General features: G+C 40.5%; 1 protein-coding gene across 2 annotated transcripts in view; it reads right to left on the reverse strand.

The window, feature by feature from the left end:
* Positions 1–3,423: 3,423 nt before the first annotated feature.
* The window catches only part of RBM38 (RNA binding motif protein 38), a 54,123-nt gene continuing 35,633 nt past the window's right edge, over positions 3,424–21,913 (reverse strand). Inside the window, exons 4-5 of one of the 2 annotated variants that reach the window (XM_087889068.1) lie at positions 8,571–8,792; positions 3,424–4,897 (exon numbers count right to left, since the gene is read on the reverse strand). In XM_087889068.1, coding sequence (XP_087745194.1) covers positions 4,594–4,897; positions 8,571–8,792 — 526 coding nt within the window. In that variant the 3' untranslated portion in view covers positions 3,424–4,593. The remainder of the gene's footprint in view (positions 4,898–8,570; positions 8,793–21,913) is intronic. The other variant, XM_060689609.2, reaches the window with a different exon arrangement.

Here is a 21,913-nt window from a genome sequence, read left to right on the forward strand (position 1 = left end):
TTGCTTCATAGACAAGAAATTCCTTCTTATTTCAAGATTGGATCTCTCACTGTAGAGCTTTCAACCACTTCTTGCTTAAGCCTCCAACACTATGGGGAATAAATTCACACCTTCTTCCCTATGAAATTTCTGTGGGAAGTACGCTTGTCAGATTATTCATGAACTGGCAGAGACATGGTAACAAGGTCAGCCAATGAATAGGCATAGCAACTAAGTCAGGCAATTGGGAGCTGAGACAGACTGGAGCAAGGATATGTTTTAGTCTGCAGCTTCTGAGTCTGTGCAGAGAATTGAAACTGAAACTAAGCAGTCTGTGCATGCTGTCTGGTCTGCTGAAATGAAACTAATTGTTCTCTCCTGCCTTGTGATCTGCCTGAACCTGTCTGTGAACTTAGCTGAAATGAAACTGTTCTCTGCTGTTGGTATTGTATATATATTCTTGTAGATAAAGTTTCTTATTTAAATCAATCCTGCTGAATCAGTGTACCTGTGTGTGCTTTCTGGATTTAATTTCTGCAAGAAACTCTGATAACGCTATCATGTCTCCCTTCTCTCCTTTAGGCTAAACATGCCAACTTGTTTCAATTGCTCTTTGTAGGATTTAGCCTCCAAACCCCTGTTCTTTGCAGTCTTTCCAGTTCCTCATTGTCCTTTTTTGCATTATGGTGGCAGAATTAGAAACAACATTCCAGGTGTGCTTTGACCAGTGCAGTATGGAGCAATGCTGTCACTTCCCATGAAATTGATACTATAGCTCTATTAATGCAAACTGATACAGCTGCGTCACTATGCTGGCTCATCCTAATTTGTGGTCTACCAAGACTACAAAGTAGGTTGAACAGCATTCTAATATTTGAGGGGATGCAAGAAAAGGGGTCAGCCCATTTTCCAAAGCACCAGAAGACAAGGCAAGAAACAATGGATGGAAACTAAACTAAGAGAGAAGCAATCTAGAACTAAGGAGAAATTTCCTTACAGTAAGAACAAATAACCAGTGGAACAGCTTGCTATCAGAAGTTGTGGGTGCTCCATCATTGGAAGCTTTTAAAAAGAGACTGGACAGCTTGTCTGGAATTGTATTGGGTCTCCTGCTTGAGCGGGGGTTGGACAAGATGACCTCCAAGATCCCTTCCAACTCTGTTATTCTGTTAAGAAACCACAGATGTTATGCCTACCATTGAAGAATGGACTTTGAAGGTGGCCAGTTTTGCAAAATGGCGAAGATATCAGCATACTTAAAAGACCGGACTCAAGAGACTTATGCATGGGAGTGGAAGAAATGGATATATTATGTGCAGAATAAATATCAAACTAGGAAGTACCAGATAGCTTTTAGTTGAAGGTTGTGTAGAAATGTATAGTATACAGGGGATAGAATAGTTCAATGTCATGTAGACATGTATAGTACACAGGGGGTAGAATAGATGTGCGGTAAAGTATGATGATACAATATGATTTGGATTTGGATTTCACCTTGGGGAAGTCATGAGAGGAGAGGAGGGCTAGGGAGGGTTAGGGAGGGAGAGGGGGGAATGGGAAAATTTGTACTTGTAAAACTTTTTCAATAAAAAAAGAAAGAAAAAGAAACCACAGATCACAAATGCTACTCCTAAACAAGGTAATACCTGGTACTTGTTCCTCTGGTTTTTTTTTTTCCTATCAAAGTGCAGAACCTTACATTTATCCCCACATTTTATTGGATAGGGCCAAACGTTCAAGTCTATCAAAATTCTTTTGAATCTTGAGCCTCACTTCTGAAGTATTAGCAATTTCTCTCCACCCCACTTTTGTGTCAATTAAGCAAATCTATTAATGTCCATTTTAAAGACCCACAATAAAACATTATTGTCTCATCAAGCAGCAGGATCTAGACAACCTTGAATGAACTTAGAAGTAATCAGGGTTGGTACTCGATTGGAAGACCTATTAGGAAATCCCAGGACTGCAGGCTGAGAAGCATAAGTCATGAAAAATCAAAATCCCTGGAAGAAAATTGCAGGATTATGTCTATGAAGTCTGCAAGAGTTGGACGTGATTTGGAGATTTTATCTTGATTAAAGTAAAAAAATGAAAGCACATTTTATTTGCCAGCCCAGGCTGTGCTGGGAGTTTCCATTCCAGAGAATTGTTGAAAAGTTATGACTTGAAGCTCTGCTGACCAACAGTTCCTCTGCAGCCATTAGCTGGCTCGCTTGCCAACCATCTCAGGCTAGAGTTGCCCTTGCCAGAATGCCCTGTTATTGCCTGATAAGCATTCCTTCTACATTGTTCTCTTCATTCCAGCATAATCTTCCTCCTGTTCATCATGAATGGCCTTTTGACAATCCCATCCATCAAAATATCCCAGCAACAAACGCATGGAGAAATTTCCCTCTTCACTGCTCTCCTGTTGTAAAAACTGCCTCCCCCCCCAAATTCACTGGACCCCAACCGAGCTATGAAGATTCTTTTAAAATGTGTATTATAGGTAGGATGAACTTTACAGCCTGTAACTGATGCTCTGTTCTAATTGTTGGTCTATTTCTGCATCAAATCGAAGAAGCTGGTTGGATCTGAAAAAACATTAGTATAATACAGTAATGGCCAAAATTGTGGAAATCTTTTGGGAAAAATGTATTTTTGAGGTTTGATGGCTAATAACACCACTTTTTTTGGAGTTTCAAGATAATCATATTCCACTGCTGGAATGGCCTGGGAATAGCCCAGACCTTAACCAATTGAAAATCTATGAAGCCGACTAAAGAAACTTGTTAGTCAGAAGCGATCCAGCAATAAAACCCAGTTAATAGATGCAATCCTTCGATCTTGGTTTCACATCGTAACAGCTGCAGAACTAAAAGACTTGGTTCACTCCATGGGAAGACGTTGTAAGGCTGTAATTCATGCTAAAAGGTTACCCAACTATTAACTGACACGGTGATGATTTTTGTATATCTCGTTTTTTTCTGTGGTGATAATTTTTGTATATCTCGTTTTTTCTACGTGTTTCATTTTTCTTCTTTAAACTGTAACTGCTATTCTAATATCAAATCCTTCATAAAAGTTATGAAAAGTTATAAAGTTGCATTGCATTCTTGATTAAATTATTCTTTCCATTGATATATAATTTTATGGTACTACTCCAAACAATAGTGGTGTTATTAGCTAGTTTTAGAAAATATACTTTTCCCAAAAGGTTTCCACAATTTTGGCCACTACGGTATATAAAAACCGGAATAGCATTCAGGGAGCCCTCGAATTATGACTACACCTTTTGAAAAGCACCTTTGGGACAATCATGACCTGGATGATTGAGAATCTGCATAGACAGTCTAATCCAAGATATACAGGATCAGAATATACAGTCCAATGAGGTATAGCAACCAACAGATATCTCCCACCAACCAACAGATTTTTCATAAGGTAGCCAAGCACAATACGATCTTAAAATTCAAAATAGTTTATTGCTCTTCTTTGTAAAAATGCACTTCTTACATTGCCTTTTACCTATTCAGCACTTTGTACCACCGGGTGTCAAAATGTAACTTTTTCAACTCTCTTGTTCAAGTGTGTAACACTATAACAGAGCTCGGATTTATTCCTGACATTTGCCTAAAACAGTGGTGGTCAAAGACCCCGCTTAGCTTTTATATAAATACTGTAAAATTTCTCTAGACCTGCAGCATCATAAACAAAAGATCTATTAAAGTAGACAATGTGTTCAATATTTTTTTTTCCTCGCTTTTCTTGCTTTTAAAAATATACCTAAAACTTTTTGAGATAATCTTAAAAGAGTAACAATTACAAATAAGAAAAAATACAGTGCATCGACTTGAGTATTGCACCGTCCTTAAAGCCAATATTACTTTTGCATGTTGAAAGCAATTTAGAACTCCCCAACACACAAATAATTTAGGTGTGAGTATTAGACAAGGCAGATATTACTATATTTTTCACCTGCAATTCACAGCTCCTGTGAATAAAGAGAGATCACAATAAATATTAAAATAGGCTCTTTTTTTCCTTTCCTGTAAGGCATTTGAGTATTACAAAGTTTTTAATGGAAGGATCCTCCCACCCTTTGAACCCCAAAATTTGCTCCTTCCCCTCCCCCCCATTTATGTATTCTCCAAATACCTTTTGCAACAAGGCTAAATAACAGATGGCAAGAATCGGATGGCACATAAGCAACTTAAGTAATAAAGCAGAAAATGGCTGGTGATGAAATGAACTGCCATGAAATGTTCAAGAGTTTGCAGTTTTCCCTTTTAAGCGCAGGGGAGTCATTTTAGTCCATCTTTGCAATAATATCTGTCTCGATAAAAAGGAAGAGAGGGAAAGATGGAGAAAGAGATTTTCCAACGTTCGTTGTAAGTTATAAGTCTTTTTTTTTTTTTTTTTGCAAGGATGTTTTCAAAAAGTCTGTAACGCTATAAATAGCTTAGGTATTGATATGCATCCTTCCTAATAGGATAAATTTTTCTTTATTTTTTTTTTTTAACAAAAGCTTGATTAAAAAAAAAATTAATTATTGTTTTCTCCTTTGTTTTTCTCGGCCCCTTCCATGTCTTTGCATTCCTTCATAGCCAGAAAGGCCTTTCCGAAGATGGGTTTCTATTGCATACGGTCTGATTGCAGCTGTGTCGCTGGATACTGCACAAAAGTTGTGGGTGCTGCTATTGGTAGACCGGCAGCCGTGGCAGGTTGAGGAACGGCGCCCGTGTACCCGTATCCCACAAAGCCAGCAGCAGGAGAAGGAGCGTAGGGATACTGGTCGTAGGCAGCAGTGGTGAACTGCGAGTAGGCCTGGCTTGCAGTTGTGTAGTCTATGTAAGGAGAAGTGATGGACTGGACAGGAGTTGGGATCACCATGCTGGGCTGAACAATTGCTTGAGGGTAGATAAAATGATGGGCCAGCCTGTAAGAGGAAAGAGAAAGAGGTATAATCAGATTGTTTCTCTAAACCAGGGGTGTCAAACTCAAGGCCCGGGGGATGGATCTGGCCCATGGGGTGCTTAAGATCTGGCCCGCGGGGACACCCTGGAAACAGCGAAAGGACTGGCCCATGGTGCCTCTGGAGGCTGTCGCAGCCAAAAATGGAGCTCACGAAGACCATGTTCGGCCCTCCCAAGTTCCATTTTTGCTGGCAGAGGGTTGCAGGAGGCCGTTGCAGCCGAAAACAGGAGCTCGGGAGCCCATTTTTGCTGGCAGAGCATTTGGGCCACCACAAGCACCCCCGGCATGAGTGACATCGAGCTGACCATGCCCACCCTGGCCACACCCATACTGGCCCCCAAGTTCAAACACAGCCCTGATGGGCCCTCAGTGAAATCGAGTTTGACACCCCTGCTCTAAACAGTAAGTCGAGCCATAACTGCGATACGGGAAAGCAACAACACAGCTGAGGTTTAAATAAGAAACAAAGATGATTGAAATCACGGAATAATTGACTTGATATATACTTAGAAAGACATGGGCCATGAATAATGCAACATAGAAGCTCCTGTTCACACTTACAATCAGCCAACGGCTTCAGAAGTATTCTGAAGTAAAAGTTCCTTTGAATGTTTAAATGTATGTTCATATTTATTGTATTAATATTTTACTGTTTTAAATGGTATTATAATTGCAGGACAGTTAGCCACATAGAATCACCTTGGCAAGATGGGTGGCACAGAAGAGATGATAGAAAGATAGACAGACAGATAGATAGATGGATAATAGACAGATGATAGATAGGCAGACATGGTGTTCCTCACATGTTCACCAAAAGAGACTACTCTTTAACAGGAATACCACATGGATTTCTTTAAACCTTGGTGTTTCCTTCAGCCTGTTTGATTCCTTCATTTTACGTCAGTCAAGTTCAGTGGTGGGTTTCAACCGGTGTTACCACTAGTTCGCTTCATGCAAGCGTAGTGTATTAGGGAACAGCTGAGCCGTGGCAATCCGCTTTGCCGCACTTTTCAGCTGGGCTAAAAACGAGCAAATATAAGGTATGTATAACGCAGGGGGGCGGGGGGGCGGGAGGGCCAACCTAACCGTTAGAGAGAACCGGTTCACTCTCAGCTCACCATCGTTGCTACCGGCTCGCCCGAACCGGACCGAACCAGTAGAAACCCACCACTGGTCAAGTTCCATTCAAATTGGGGCCCTAGTGATCATCATTTGGGGCCCTAGTGATCATCATTAACACATGCAGGGAGAGGATGTTTAATTATTATCTGTTCTGCAAATGATGACACTAGAAAGCCCTCATGAGTTCCTGACATTTGTTTTTGGAAAGTTTGGGAACATTATTATTATTATTACTACTACATTTATTTAGTGCCCATCTCATGGTTTCAGGAGACTTTGAGAGGCTAAAAAGGAAAGGAAATTCTTGGTGATTAACTCAGGTTTACATGGTGGTTCGACATTGGGGTCCAAATTTCTTTTCTTTTTCTCTTTTTTTCAAGTTTTTTTATTTTATAACATATAAAAATTCCAATATCAATTAAACGGTGTGTTATCTGGGTACAAATAGTTTTAGGAAATAATCAAAATGTTTAGAACAGTATTCATTACATTAGCATTAGTTTTAATAATATCAATTATAATAATAAAAATAATATTTGTTTAACCAATTTAACATACCTTCCTTATATCACTTTCCTGTTTCTAGCTTCTCTTTTTGTCAGCTAACCATTGATAAAATAGTTCCCAAGTCAAAAAATATTCAGTTTCTTTCTTTTCCTTAATTATAAGTGTTAGCCTATCTGCACATTCTAGTATTTTTTTTAATCACATTGTCCAAATTTCTGTTGGTTTGAAGCAGTGGTGAAATCTAAAATTTGTTACTACCGGTTCTGTGGGCGTGGGTTGGTAGGGGAACGGTGGCATGGCCAATTTTTTTTTAACTTTTAAAACCATTTTTTCTACAACCTCTTCGGTGAAGAGGTTATAAAAAAATGCTTTCAAAAGGCTCTGATGATCCCAGCTGAGTTGCCTGATCGGCAGAGACTTTTTTCTTTTAAATGCCTCTGCCGATCAAGCAACTCAGCTTGGATCGTCAGAGGCATTTAAAAGAAAAAAGGGTTTTTTTCTTTTAAAAGCCTTTGATGATCCCAGCTGAGGCTTTTTTTTTTTAAAAAAAGCATTTTTTCGGCCGAAGAGGTTGTAGAAAAAATGCTTTTAAAAGTAAAAAAAAAAGCCTCTGATGATTGTGCAGCTCAGCTGGGCATGGGGGGGGGGCAGGGATTTTTGCTACCGGTTCTCTGAACCACCCGCTTCCATCGCTATCGGATCGGGCGATCCGGTCCGAACCGGGAGCATTTCACCCCTGGTTTGAGGTCCATGCTAGCCTTGCGTGGCATGTTTTTGGCAGCACTCCAGAAATAAACAGGGATGGGAACAAAAATAGGCCTGATTTTCATGGGAATATGTAGTAAAATGTATGTTTTGAATATCTGCAAGGCTCACCCTGTTTTACTCTCTAATTCACAAACAGGCCGCATTTTTCTGTTGTGTCCGTGAAGGGCTTGTAAAAGGTGTGCCTTACTTTTCATACAAACTCTTGTTTGCATTTCTATCACAATTATGACAGTAGGTTTATAAGATAGGCTTCCCCTCTTCCCCTCTACCAAATGTGCACATCACATTTAGTGTTAACCCACACACAGCAGTCCATAACCAAGTTCTTATACGAAGTCTGATTAGGCAGAATTACTGCAAGGAAAAAAGGGATAATTAAAAGGCCATTCTATTCCCACCCCTGCCAAAATGTTATCAATGAGTTATTCTAAGGAAGGTCCTCTCTGTTGGCTCTGATCTTCTTTCTAACTGAATCTTGTTTTAATGAGGTGGGTGTTAATAGCTTATTTAAAACAATGAAATGGCCATCTGTTCTTCTGCAACATTTTGGAAATATTTATTGTTTCCTTGCTCAGGAAATTCCAACATACTTGGTTAGGTAATGATTTAGCAAGCCCATTTGCTCCATATGCTGAACAAAGGTAAACTTCACTGTTAATCCTTGATGGTCTTTTTGGGATGGCTTAACGTGTTGGACAAACCCAACCCTTCTGATAAGTATGTAGTACAGTGTTTCTCAACCTTGGTAGCTTGAAGATGGGTGGACTTCAACTCCCAGAATCCCCCAGCCAGCAGCGCTGGCTGGGGGATTCTGGGAGTTGAAGTCCACCCATCTTCAAGCTTCCAAGGTTGAGAAACACTGATGTAGTAGGTTAGATTGTGCTGTATGTTCTGCTGTGTGCTATATGAGCACAAGGCAGGCCTTGATTACAACCACAATTGCGACCAGAATTTCCATTGCTAAGCAAGTTAAGTGAATTGTGCGCGACTTTATGATCTGCTTTGCCGCAGTTGTTAAGCAGACCACTGCCATTGTTAAGTGAATCATATGGTTATTAAGTGAATCCAGCATTGACTTTGTTTGTCAAAAGCTGGTTGGGAAGATTGCAAATGGCAATCATATGACCTCGAGTTTGAGTCCTAGCACTGTGTAGTGGAGTGAGCTCCCGTCACTCGCCTCAACTTCTATCCACCTAGCAGTTCGAAAGCATGTTGTATGCAAGTAGATAAATAGGTACCACTTCGGTGGGGAGACGAGTTGGTGCTCCGTGCAGACAGTCAGATTCCTGCCAGGTCTGGACCTTCCTGGTTCCGATGCCCATTTGCTAGGCCACTCTGGGGAGGGAGGGGGTCTAGGATGACGCTGCAGGAAGAAGCACTCGTCTTTCTTTCTGGTGCGAAGCCAGCTCGCCCTCCCGTGGCACACCTTGGGAAGCACACGACCATGTCCTTCAACAGAGCTGGTAAATTGGCAGCCAAATTATTACTCTGCAATAGCATTGTGGTGTCCTGGCTAATGTAACAACACCATACACTAATCATAATAATATGATCTTAAAATGTTGCAAAACTTGGTAAATACACACTTGTTGCTAAGCGCCCAGATTCTGATTGGGGGGATGCTGCGCTGGTTTCAATGGCAAGGACTGGTCATAAGTTAACTCATGATTTTTAGTGCTGTTATACGTTTGAATGGTCATTAAATGAATGGTTGTAAGCTGAGGACTACTTGTAGAAATACCAGGCAGCACAAAGATCATGGCAAACCACAAGTGTCCCCGGGACTAGCTAGGACAATGAATTGCTATGTACATCCATAGATGCCACTTAAGAAAGATATGAATGATCAGATCTCTTCCCAACAAGCAAAATCAACGGGGGAAGCCAGATTCACTTAACAATCCATGTTTGTAAAAAGTTTGTAAAATCAGGCATGACTCATTTAACAACCACCTTATTTAGCAATGGAAATTCTGGTCCTAATTATAGTAGAAAAATCGAGGACTACCTGTATTTTCAACTGGGAAACTGAACATCCTAGACTAAGTCCAAAACCGCTACGGATTTTCTGGAAGCTTGGTACTCAGACAAATCAGCTGTCGGCAGGCACACAGAGATAAACAATGTTTACAGTCAATCATCAGACATTGAAAAAACTAAAAAGGAAACAAAAAGACCAGAACACCTCCTTGGCCAACAATCAGCACCCAAATAAGCAGGGCTTGACACCAGACCAACTATCAAGTACTAAACAATACCTCAGTCAAGGAACTACCAACTAAGACAAATAAACAGTAAACACCAATTTAATCAAGGAATTACCAAAACAACACTCTCACAACAAGCACTGACATAGCTAGCCACTGTATACAAACAGACTGCAAACGCCACACTCACTAACACCACACGAGGTTTGATAATGAAACATGTGCAAGAAAACAACCAAACTCAGAGAGCACCGAGGACTCCACAGTATATTTGTAACTGCTGCAAAACAGGTTAGAAATTTTCTTAGGTATTTTTATTTCCTTAGATATTTTTATTTCTGGTTGTTTCATTCTCTTCTTTGATTTTTACAATTTCTTACTTTTTCTTTTCTGTTTTCGTACTTTTTTCCCTAAATTTTCGATTTTGATTGTGTAGCTTCTAATCCTGTATAAAATTATTCCCCAATAGAGAATATATATATATATATATATATATATATATATATGTGTGTGTGTGTGTGTGTGTGTGTGTGTGTGTGTGTGTGTGTGTGTGTGTAGGTAGTAGTAGGTAGATAGATAGATAGATAGATAGATAGATAGAGAGAGAGAGAGAGAGAGAGATAAACCGTGTTTCCCTGAAAATAAGACCCTGTCTTATATTTTTTTGAATCCAGAAATAAGCATTTGATCTTATTTTCGGGGAGGTCTTATTATTTTGGGGCACATGGAACAAGTTGGGGCTCCTCTTGCCGTCACTAGGGCTTGTCTTCAGGGGAAGGCTTATTTTAGCGCATGTGCTCAGAGGATGTCTTATTTTCGGGGAAACAGGGTATATCTATCTATCTATCTATCTATCTATCTATCTATCTATCTATCTATCTATCTATCTATCTATCTATCTATTTGCAATATCTATGAGGTAATAGTCTGTTCTTTGATAGGCACAGATTAATTTATTCTGCCTTGAATGATAGGAGGGCCTTTTTCAAGTTTATGTAACATGTCAGGCTGTTGTCAAGTATTCTACATTTAGACATGCACTGGCACAATGCTGAAGGCTTTTTTTTTTTTTTTTTGCAGGACAGCAGTGACTTCAGGGGTCATCTGTTGTCAAGCATGAAATGCTTATTCTATTCAATTTTCTTCCTCCTGCCTCCCTATTCCTATTTTTATGAAATCACCAAGCAAGCACCCTTCTTACTTCCTCTACAGGCCGAGACCTGTACAGGTTTCAGCTGAAAGGGCATCAAAAAAAAAAAGAAAAAAAGAAGAAGGGAGGGAGGGAGGGAGGGAGAGAGAGAGAGAGAGAGAGAGAGAGAGAGAGAGAAAGAGAGAGAGAGAGGTAACTGAGTGTAGCTAAGCATTTCACGTTATGCTCTATTAATTCCTTTTCAGAAGAAATGGCTAAAAATAGACTGGTGGAGGTAGGGGCATCCCAGGGGGCTAGAAGGAATGGCAGAGAACATCTTCACTAGTAGGTTTTCTGGTTAAATGGTATATTTTGACTAATTTAGCAGCTCTTCTCTCCAAGTGGCCATTCTGTGGCTCACCTACTTTCAGATTTCCAAATGCCATTAAATGGCACTTATCTGTGCCAAACTCTTTGTATCACTCATGCAATTACTGCACAGATCTTAACGTATTACTTCAATTGTCTGAAGCCCTATCTGCTTCTTCAGTATTTGGTAAACAAAGTGATAATACAGAATTACAGAATTTCAGAAGTCTTCTAGTTCAACCCCTACCTCAAAAGCAGGAGACCTTGTACCAATCTGAACAAATGACTGTCCAATCTCTTCTTTAAAAATCCCCAGTCACGGAGCACCCACAACTTCTGGAGACAAACCATTCCACTGATGAATTGTTCTCATTTTCAGGAAATATCTCCTTAATTCTAGAATGAATCTCTCCTTGATAATCTTCCACCTGTTACTTCTTGTCCTGCCCTCAGGTGCTTTGGAGAATAGCTTGATTTCCTCTTCTTTGTGGCAACCCCTGAGATATTGGAAGACTGCTATCATGTCTCCCCTTGTCCTTCTTTTCATCAAACTAGACATACCCAGTTCCTGCAACCGTTCTTCATATGCTTTAGCCTCCAGTCCAGTAAAATTAGCATCTTAATTGCTCTTCTCTGCACTCTTTTTAGAGTCTCCACATCTTTTTTACATCATGGTGACCAAAACTGGATGCAGTATTCCAAGTATGATCTTACCAAAGCAGTATAAAACAGCACCAACACTTCATGTAATCTTGATACTACTCCTCTATTGAGGCAGCCTGGGATTATATTGGCTTTTTGGGCAGCTGCATACAATATATATTAATATGTACAATCTATTACAGTGATGGCTCACCTTTTTGTTGTCGCATGCTGAAAGCACACACACGCCCCCACAACCATAATGCAATGTGTGTGCGACCCCCCCATGCACCCTGCCCCCCCAGCGCATGTGCATGCGCACGCAACCTCCCCTGCACTCCCACCGTGCCCTGTTTTAGGCCTAGTAGGCCTCCCTGCACTTATAATCCATAATGCAATGCACGTGTGACCCCCCCGTGCTCGTCCACGCATGCCGTGTATCTCCCAAATGCCCCGCGAATGCGCGGGCAGAGACCTGAAAATCAGCTGGCCGGCAGGAGGCACATGCGCATATGCGGTGGAGCTGAACTGGGGCGATGGCTCGCATGCCCACAGAGAGGGCTCTGTGTGCCACCTGTGGCACATGTGCCATAGGTTCGCCATCACGGCTCTATTACATTCTACATGACACACACACAGAGACACACATGTATGTATGTATACACACACACACACACACACACACATCTCAATGGGCAAGAATCATTAGATGAGGCAGAAATATTTTTTCATCTGTACCAATTTGGCATTTATCACACAGTTTTCTTGGGCCATCCCAAATCCTTGAGAAAAGCCATTTATATGAGATCTCATAGATCTGCACAAGGGTTCTTCCCTGTTGTTACGATTCTGAGCAGTTTATTATCCATGCTGCATGCATCTCTGCAGGTCAACCAGTGATGGGATTCAAGTAATTTAACAACCGGTTCTCTGCCCTAATGATTTCTTCCAACGATCAGTTTGCCAAACTGCTCAGAAAGTTAACAACCGGTTCTCCCGAAGTGGTGCGAACCAGCTGAATCCCACCACTGAGGTCAACCATTCCTAATATGACATCATCCCAAAAGTATTAGGGCTACAACTTCCAAACTTTCCAGAAAGCAGGAGAAAAGAGGAAAATTATTGGAAGTAAGTTGCAAAAGATTTTAGATGGTACCAGATTGGGTATGGCTCTTCTAAGAAGGCTTTTCCAGTATTAAGTGTGATTCTGATGTCTGGAGTTGTCAGCTCTGGTCACCAAGTGAATGTAATAGTGCTCAAAATCATAAAATCAGGGAACACACTTTTGCAGTTCTATGGATTTTTGTATAAAAGGCTTTTCTCAAGGATTTGGGGCTGCCCAAGAGAAACTTCTAATAACCTGACATCTGGTGGACACCCAGAATTTGGTAAGCCGGTTTAGGTTTTTTTATCACAGACAACTGATTGCAACTATACTACTCGATTATAATATTTCTCCACACATATACAACCCTCCCCACAAAAAAATCTGAAATTGATTCTGCTGCTGTCCTAAATGATAGAAAAGAATGACCTCGATTTGCTATAAAGTTATCTCCATAAGTTGTGGGTGCTCCAACACTGGAGTTTCTAAGAAGAGATTGGCCAACCATGTATCTGAAATATTATAGGGTCTCCTGCTTGAGAAGGGCATTGGACTAGAAGATCTCCAAGGTCCCTTCCAACTCTGTTATTCTGTTAAATACAGTAGCTTCAAAAGTGGTTTCAACATCTTATTTAGTAGCAGCCCTTAGCCATTAATAACCAATGTTGGCAACTAAGCCATAAATACTGTTAAGGAATGGGGTAGTGGGAGACTTAATTTAGACCAGAAACAATTGCTTTATTCATCCTTAAGAGACCGCTGGTTTCATATGGATTGCACTTTAAACAAATTTATATTTAGCCTGCTGCAGGAATAGAGAAGCCAGAGAGCCAAAGGTAGAAGCTATTTGTGCCCAGGAATGTCTCCGTAATTTCTTTAGAATTATATTCCACATAATAAACATATTTTTATGTGTCTGAAAGCTTCCGCACCTCCTTTGTCTTAGATGTGTAGGATGTCCATTTTGTTTTAGCAATTTGAATCTAGCTTCTGTTCTGCATTCCTAACCATAGCAATTCAGATACTGCCCTAACATGATTGCATATCTTTTCCCCTAATCAAGCAAACCTTGTAACCAAGTTAAATAATTTGCAGCACTTCAAATATTACTGTATGACAACCCCTGGCATCTCTTACCACTGGCTATGCTTCTTAGGAATAATGGATGTTATCTCCAGTGCCTATGGTTAGAATAAAACTTACAATTCTTCTTACATCAAGCGTAGATATTAATTTAATGTGACCCAAATCCCAAACTTTTCCTGATTGAAAAGCGGGTTGATGGAAGCCTTAAACTGGAGAAAATAAATTATCAAACAGAAATGGCGAGCTAAAAGTTTCCTAGAAGAAGAGCAATTATTGGAATTAAGTCTGGATTAAATGTTTGGGTGAAGAAAAATACATTGATATGCTAAGTTTATTGAGTTTTATGTTTCTTTCTGACCAAAGAACACACCAATTTTGTGATGAAATTATCTTCTGGCTAAATTATTAAAGATGCATCATAATGTGTTAAAAGTACAAGACTGAAACCTGAAAAGGCTGTTCTTTGATTTTTCATGTTTTGAAAATGAAAGTATGAACTTCCTCTGTTTTGCAATTCTGTTTAAAGCGCGTGGGAATCCAAGGCAGCCGGAGATAACGACTCTAAACGCCAGAAGAGCATTTCATCTGAAACGCAATTATGCAAAACATCCATCTTGAAACGGTCAACACACATCAGATCTACCCTCTGAATGGGAGCTTGGGAGCTTTTCACAGCGTTACTGATTAACTCCTGGCCAAGACCACAAACAGTTCAAGCACATACCAAGAAACATACTCAAACCTAAAATTAGAACCACTGAGGTTTGTTGTAGAGCTTCATGCCAGGTTTCTCTTGCTACCAGGAGAACATGATGAGGAAGGCAGCATATGGCCACACTCAAGGTGAGACAGGAGTTAAAGGGCTGGATGTCGCACAAAAAAATCAACAAGACACAACCACAGGATATATACATTCATGGAAACTTGCAATACCTACAAAAATAAGACATACCTAGTTTTAATTTAAGATCAGTTAATTTTATAGAAAATTTAAACTCCATTTCTAAAATAGCCAGTACATATAGTTTCCAAGCATCTAACTGAAGAAGTGGAATATATAAGGCCCCCTCCCTCCCTCCACTGAGCCATGGTGGCGCAGTGGTTAGAATGCAGTACTGCAGGCTACTTCTACTGACTGCCGGCTGCCTGCAATTTGGCAGTTCAAATCTCACCAGGCTCAAGTTTGATTCAGCCTTCCATCCTTCCGAGGTGGGTAAAATGAGGACCCAGATTGTTGGGGGCAATATGCTGACTCTGTAAACTGCTTAGAGAGGGCTATAAAGCACTGTGAAGTGGTATATAAGTCTAAGTGCTGTTGGTATTGCATTCATGCTACTTTTAGTCAAAGCCACAGTCCATAATTAAACAGAATAACAGAGTTGTAAGGGATCTTGGAGGTCTTCTAGTCCAACACCCTACTCAAGCAAGAGACCCTCTATCATTCAGACAAATGGTTGTCCAATCTCTTTTTGAAAGCCATCATTGATGGAGCGGTCACTGGAACCAGAGATTTACTCTTCTGAGCTTTTGGACTCATGCTAGAGCCCATTATCGAGGAATTTCTCTCTACTGAAATACAAGCTTTGGGCTGTTCTGTGAATCATGTTTAAGGAACACGTTTATGACTCTGAAAGAGAAGTTGGATGTAGTAAGTGTGATACTTATTAAGATGTTATATTCTCAGAGTTCCAAAAAAGTCAACAGTGTTGGACAATTCTTTGGGTTCTTCTAAATGCAGGAGTGCTGCTGTTTCTTATATCTGCCCTACTCCCTGCAGTGTCATGAAGCTTCCATGGGAACCCGTGGTTGAAAGTTGGGGACTCCTTGTAGTTAACTTATTGCCAGGATTAGGCAAAGACATGTAAGTGATTTGACACGAGTGAACATAGGGTAGCATTTGCTACTTTGCCACAGGCCAGACAACGTCTGGGGTCAGCTTTTGCTAGATACTTGTCTCTTCAAATCCTGAAAGGATGGGAATTGCATAGAATTCAAGGCACAGGAAGGGCACCAGTCTGAGAAGGAAGGCAGGGAGATACGTGTGGGCTTTAAAATGAAAACTCTGGTTTAAGGACCTGAAGTTCTCTGCAAAGGATAGAGGATCCTCTGAGGCCTTGATTTGTGTCCAGCTTTGATTCTTTCATTGGCCCATAACAGGGCCCTGAAGTGCGTGTGACTCATCAGGGCATCATACAATCTGTGTAGTTTCCAAGTTCTCATTCTTCTTCAAGTTCATTCTTCTTCTGCCATCTTTTTAATCCTAGAAACGTCTCCCTTTTCTCCAACCTTTAACCACCGAAACCTTTCCAACCACATACTCAGCTTTTCCTTAGGAAATTCAACATGTGCAAGGCTACGCCTACAAGGAGGGCTACAATATATACTTCAGTTCATCAGTACAGTAGATCCGTTCCCTCCCCTCCAGCCAGAAGTTTCAACGTTTCGTTTCTAGATCCAGGTTATCCACTGCAGCATTGAGCCACATTAAAGGCGGGAAGAATCAGAAATGATTCTAGGAAGTTTACAAAAGGTTGTTAGGCAACCAAAGGGAAGATACAATCGGCATGAAACAACAAAATAAAAAAGGCAAAGAGACAGTTTGTCAGTCAAGTGGAAAGAAAGAAAGAAAGAAAGAAAGAAAGAGAGAGAGAGAGAGAGAGAGAGAGAGAGAGAGAGAGAGAGAGAGAGAGAGAGAGAGAATGAGTAAGGAAGAAGGTAGGAAGGAAGGGCATTTATCCCCTTTTCTAAGAAGGAAGAGAATAGAGTTGACTCTTCCAGTCTGCAGAGGCAGAAAAAATAATTTCCAAATGTGGATACCACCATAGAGTTAAGAAGATAGTTATGAAACCAGACATTTTCATAGTTGATACTAGTGGAGGAACCATCCATTTCTCTGTGGCTATTTAATGGTTGATTGCAACATCTCTGAAAAAGAATCGCCCATGACTTTAAACCTTCCACTTTAATCATAGCTGAGGCTTATTATTATTTTTTTAAGGTATACTTAAACAGGAAGTAGATGGGGCATAGCAAAGGAGAGTTCGAGAGAAAACATTATACCGAGGGAGGAAGTTGATCTTGTAACACTGCAACAAAGCCAAGGTTACGACACAGGAGAGAGAAAAAGGAGAGGGAGGAACAAACAGATGAAAACGTTTTCACTTCCATGTCTATCAATGTAGTGTTATCATCACCACTCCTTCTACTCCAATGTTTGAAGTTACAAAACAGAACCTGTGCAACCTGGATCATCGGTGGGGGTGAGGAGGTGGCACATCAATAAGTCAAGATGGTGATTTTGATTTTGTAATTGTAGTAACCATACTGACTTTTTTTGACACACATATACACATACATACTCTTGTATGCATGCAAAAAGAATCCTCCCACAAACACAGGAACTCATGAACAAAATTACAATTTGTTTCACTAACTTGGCCCAGAAGTACTTCCCTTGCCAAGCTCCAGTTTCTATGTCCCATCTGCTTTTGTTTGTTTGTTTGTTTGTTTAATTGAAAAGAAAATTCACACAAATGAAGATTGAGCGGGCCTGTAACAACGGGCTGATTAGTTGATTAGGAGTGAGTATCTTAATAGTAGGGCATATGCTTGTTATGTGCAGACTTTGGGTACATGTGGCCCCGCCCAACACTTTGGTACAGCCCTCCAAAAGCTGTCATTACAATTTCATTTTTTTGTGAGCTAGAGGTAAAAAATGATTAACTAATTTGATTTGTATTAGAGAGTTAAAGCTAGTATGTGCTCTGACTCCCATTAGTTGACTCTGAATCTACTTCTGTTTTACTGTACCACCTTGAGCATGGCCCTGAATACCAAGCAGGGCCCTGAAGTCTGAAAAAAAGTTGTACTGTATACTCTGATTTATGAGGGCTTGGTGTCAATCTCTGTCCTTCAGAGAGCTCCTGTATAAGTTGTAGAAGTGATTTAGTTCACCTAAATTCAGTTTCCTAAAAAACTGGTGAGCTCAAGATTTAGTATCTTGCACATTTCAGCAATTGGCTATTCTGACAGAAGATCTAATACATCCTCAGACTGGACCAATTCTTCCAATCCCTCAACTCTTTATTTTCTCCCTCATAAGGTAAAGGTAAAGGTTCCCCTCGCACATATGTGCTAGTTGTTCCCAACTCTAGGGGGCGGTGCTCATCTCCGTTTCAAAGCCAAAGAGCCAGCGCTGTCAGAAGACGTCTCCATGGTCAAGTGGTCGGTATGACTAAATGCCAAAGACGCATGGAACGCTGTTACGTTCCCACCAAAGGTGGTCCCTATTTTTCTACTTGCATTTTTTACATGTTTTCAAACTGCTAGGTTGGCAGAAGCTGGGACAAGTAACGGGAGCTCACCCTGTTATGCGGCACTAAGGATTCGAACCGCTGAACTGCCAACCTTTAGATCGACAAGCTCAGCGTCTTAGCCACTGAGCCACCGCATCCCTATTTCTAGCTCATACTTACCTGTAATTCACATCTCATCTTCACATTTCAATATCTGTATTACAGCTTTGAAAATAAAAACTCCTGAGAAGTCTCCATCAGAAAGACTTTGCCTTAGTTTTCAGAAAGCCTATTAGGAATGTGCTTTTAATAGCTTTTAGTGGTTTGATTGCCATTTTAATATTTTATGTTGGCTGGCTAGCAAGTTTTTTTAGGTTTTATGATGCTTTATGTGGGTTCATTGTGCATTATCTTGATGGTTGCTATAGCTTCTTTCAAAACAACTTGTGCATGTAGTACAATCCCAACTTCCATTTCTAAGGTTGGGATTCTTTTGGGCATTTATTACCAATGGATTTTCTGACAAAGCAACAATCCTTTTTTTGGCTCTTGAGAACATGTTATCTGTTCTATAACAAAATGGTTCGTGTGGATGTGAAATCTATTCAAATGGTGCACCTTTTCTGGGCAAGGAGGTATATATGTGGACAAAATACCTATTTGCTAGAAGGCAAATAGGTAAAGTTCTTATCCTGCAATCCTTTTACTTCAAGAGTAAGCAAATGGGTACACTTCCAAACAAAACATCTAATTGCGGTTAATCGTAATTTATTTCCTTCCTTCCTTCCTTCCTTCCTTCCTTCCTTCCTTCCTTCCTTCCTTCCTTCCTTCTTTATATTCCATTGTTCCTTTTTCCTTCAAGATATTGGAATATGGACTCTAAGCTATGGAACTGGGCTTTCGATTTTGTCTTTCAGTAGCATCTGATTTGATCCAGATATCTCCTTCTGGAAAGTTCTGCAAAAGGCTTCCCAATTAGCACATGCAATGCAGAATGTGGTGACTACACAGCTTTGGATGTTGGCCATTACAAAGCAGCCTTGCGTTAAGACAATGAGTTCAAATCTTGCTTCCAATGGCCTGAAAAAAATAATGCTGAACCAACTGCACGTTTGATGGTAATGCAACGAAAGAAAATTTGATTCCTTCAGTTTAAGCATGAGCAACTTGGAGTGGCAAACTAAATAAAAGGCTTCATTTGCCAGGGATGGCAAGAAGTAATTGTTTCAGCCCTCAGAATCATTACAAATAAGCACAACTGCATGAATAATACTATTTGGTTTAAGATAGTTTCGTCATAAGGCTAAGAGATATTTATGAAAGTAAGAGTGGTGCTAGCGCTCTGCAGCCTTCCAGTTTCTACTTTATTTACTTAACTTTATTTCATTAACTTTAAGAAACATCTAAAACACTTTAAATCAGGTAGGTCACATTGCCTGACACATACAACTGGACCTTTCTGTGGGTACTTTCCTTCCCCTTTTCCTCCAAGCTTCTTTATAAGCAGATGAGCCCAACCATATGCTCATACCATTCATCTTATCTTAAGCTTCCAAGGCTTCATTAGGCTACCAGTTTTGTGGCTCATTTTTAATCAAAAGCCTGGCTATTGGCTATATCCCTAGTACAACATGACTGAGCTTCCATCACTTCTCTTAGTGGTATGAAATGTCACAACAGATTTTCTCTGAGTCACAAAGCACTTTGCAAAGTGCCAAGTATGTCGTACAGTTCTTAACTCCACCCCTTTTCTAAATTATTTACTGGACGTTTAATCCTTAAACCCAATAAAACAAGCCAGCCAGCAAGAGGGTATGGGAATTTCAGTGAAGTTATGGACTTTTAAAAAATGGTAAGGCTAACTGGAGAGGACTCCTCCACGTCCACCAAATTTATCTACAATGTCATAATGGTTTCTACCTGCTTCTTTGCATGCATTATCCTCTAAGAAAACGGTGCTTCTTCTGTCCCCCTGGGCCACAGAGTCTCCCAGGCATGTATGAACATGTTCTCCATGTGATCAGTTATGTGGCTGTACATTAGGAGGACAAGATTATGTGATTATCTTCCACCTTACAGGAATTGGAAGAAGTAACATGATACCTCGATATATAAACAAGACACTTAGTGGTCCCTCTACTTTGGTATAGATCAGGGGTGTCAAACTCAAGGCCCGCGGGCCAGATCTGGCCTGTGGGGTGCTTAGATCTGGCCCACAGGGCCACCCTGGAAACAGTGAGGGACTGGCCTGCGGTCCTCCCGAGCTCCGTTTTCGCTGGCATAGGGTTGCAGGAGGCCTTTGCAGCCAGAAATGGAGCTTGGGAGCCCATTTTCTCTGGCAAAGCTCAAGGGCCGCCACAGGCGCACCCAACATAAGTGACATCACCACTCTGGCCACTCCCACCCCCTGAGGTCAAATACAACCGTGATGCGGTCCTCAATGAAATCGAGTCTGACACCCCTGGTATAGATGCACTTATTATCACCAGCAAATCTTCTTTTTTAGATTCATGGACTCAATCTTCCTAAGGAGAGAATTAGATGAGTGTAGAACTTGTGCACATATGTGTACATGTGCATTTTTAGAAATATTAATATTTTTAGTATTTTTCCATTTTCTGGAAAATGGGGGATTTGTTGAGCAAACAGTTGGTATTTGTGGCTGTTCCTTGAACTCACTCTGAACCTCTGAGAATTAGACTCTCTTCTTGAAACTGAAGAGCAAAAGGAGGCCTAAGAGATCAAAAGGATTATTTTGCATTTTGAAGATGGTGTGCTTAGGTCCTAGAAAATTGATTTTCTTTTAGCTTAATATAGTTTCTCTCTGACTTTGGTCCAGTCACTCTCCCATAGCCTAATCTATGTCTCTGGATATTTTGGGGGTCTTGTACTGCTTTTAGATATAAGAATAAGGATTGAAATATGAAGTAGAGCTATATGCAGTGATTTTATACAGAGGCAAGCCGTCTACAACTATCGTTTTATGAATATATCTACAGTATTTTCTGAAAATTTCAAATGTGCCCACCGGCTTTATGATTTTTCACTACTTTCTAGAATTCCTAATCTACTATTTTATACATGCCACAGAGCTACAACCCCTTCTACACCATCCAGTCAGAACTGAAGAAGCTTCTTGGATGAGAAGCGAAATATCTTCAAAGAAAAACCAGAAAGTCCAGTTGCCTCTTGAAAAAGCACCTTTGGGACAACCATAACCTGGATGACCAAGAATCTCCACAGGCAAACCTTCTACAGTTTATATAGAGTAAATGAATAGCAAAAAGCAAATGTTCACTCATTATTTTATGTCTATTGCACTTCAGAAAGAACTTTCACATTAGAATAACAACGACAACAACAACAAATGAACATAACTACAGAGTTCAATCAAAAATGTTGGTAGCAAGCTTTCCTTTGAACCTGCAACACTAAGAAGTTACCATTATGAGTAATGCTGTCTACAGAAGCTACATTAATCATTTCTAAAGTATTGGACAACAACGCTCAAAATCTCTCAAGAAACACAACCGATCAATACTCTAGCAGGGAAAAGGGGCGTTGGTCCTACCTGAGACGCACCTTCTCGTTGGGTGGAGACAGCAGCCAGGATGGGTTGTGCCCGTCTGCTAAGCTGATAGACTGAGCCCGTCAAAGTTGTTAAGTCCCGCCCTTGTCACTGGGCAGACCCAGCTTTTGGTGAAGACTAGAAGACAGGCTCGGCGTGTGGGACACCAATAAGTGAGAA

This window comes from Pantherophis guttatus, chromosome 3 (assembly GCF_059756535.1).
Source record: "Pantherophis guttatus breed Tessera chromosome 3, ASM5975653v1, whole genome shotgun sequence".
Classification (NCBI taxonomy): Eukaryota; Metazoa; Chordata; class Lepidosauria; order Squamata; family Colubridae; genus Pantherophis; species Pantherophis guttatus.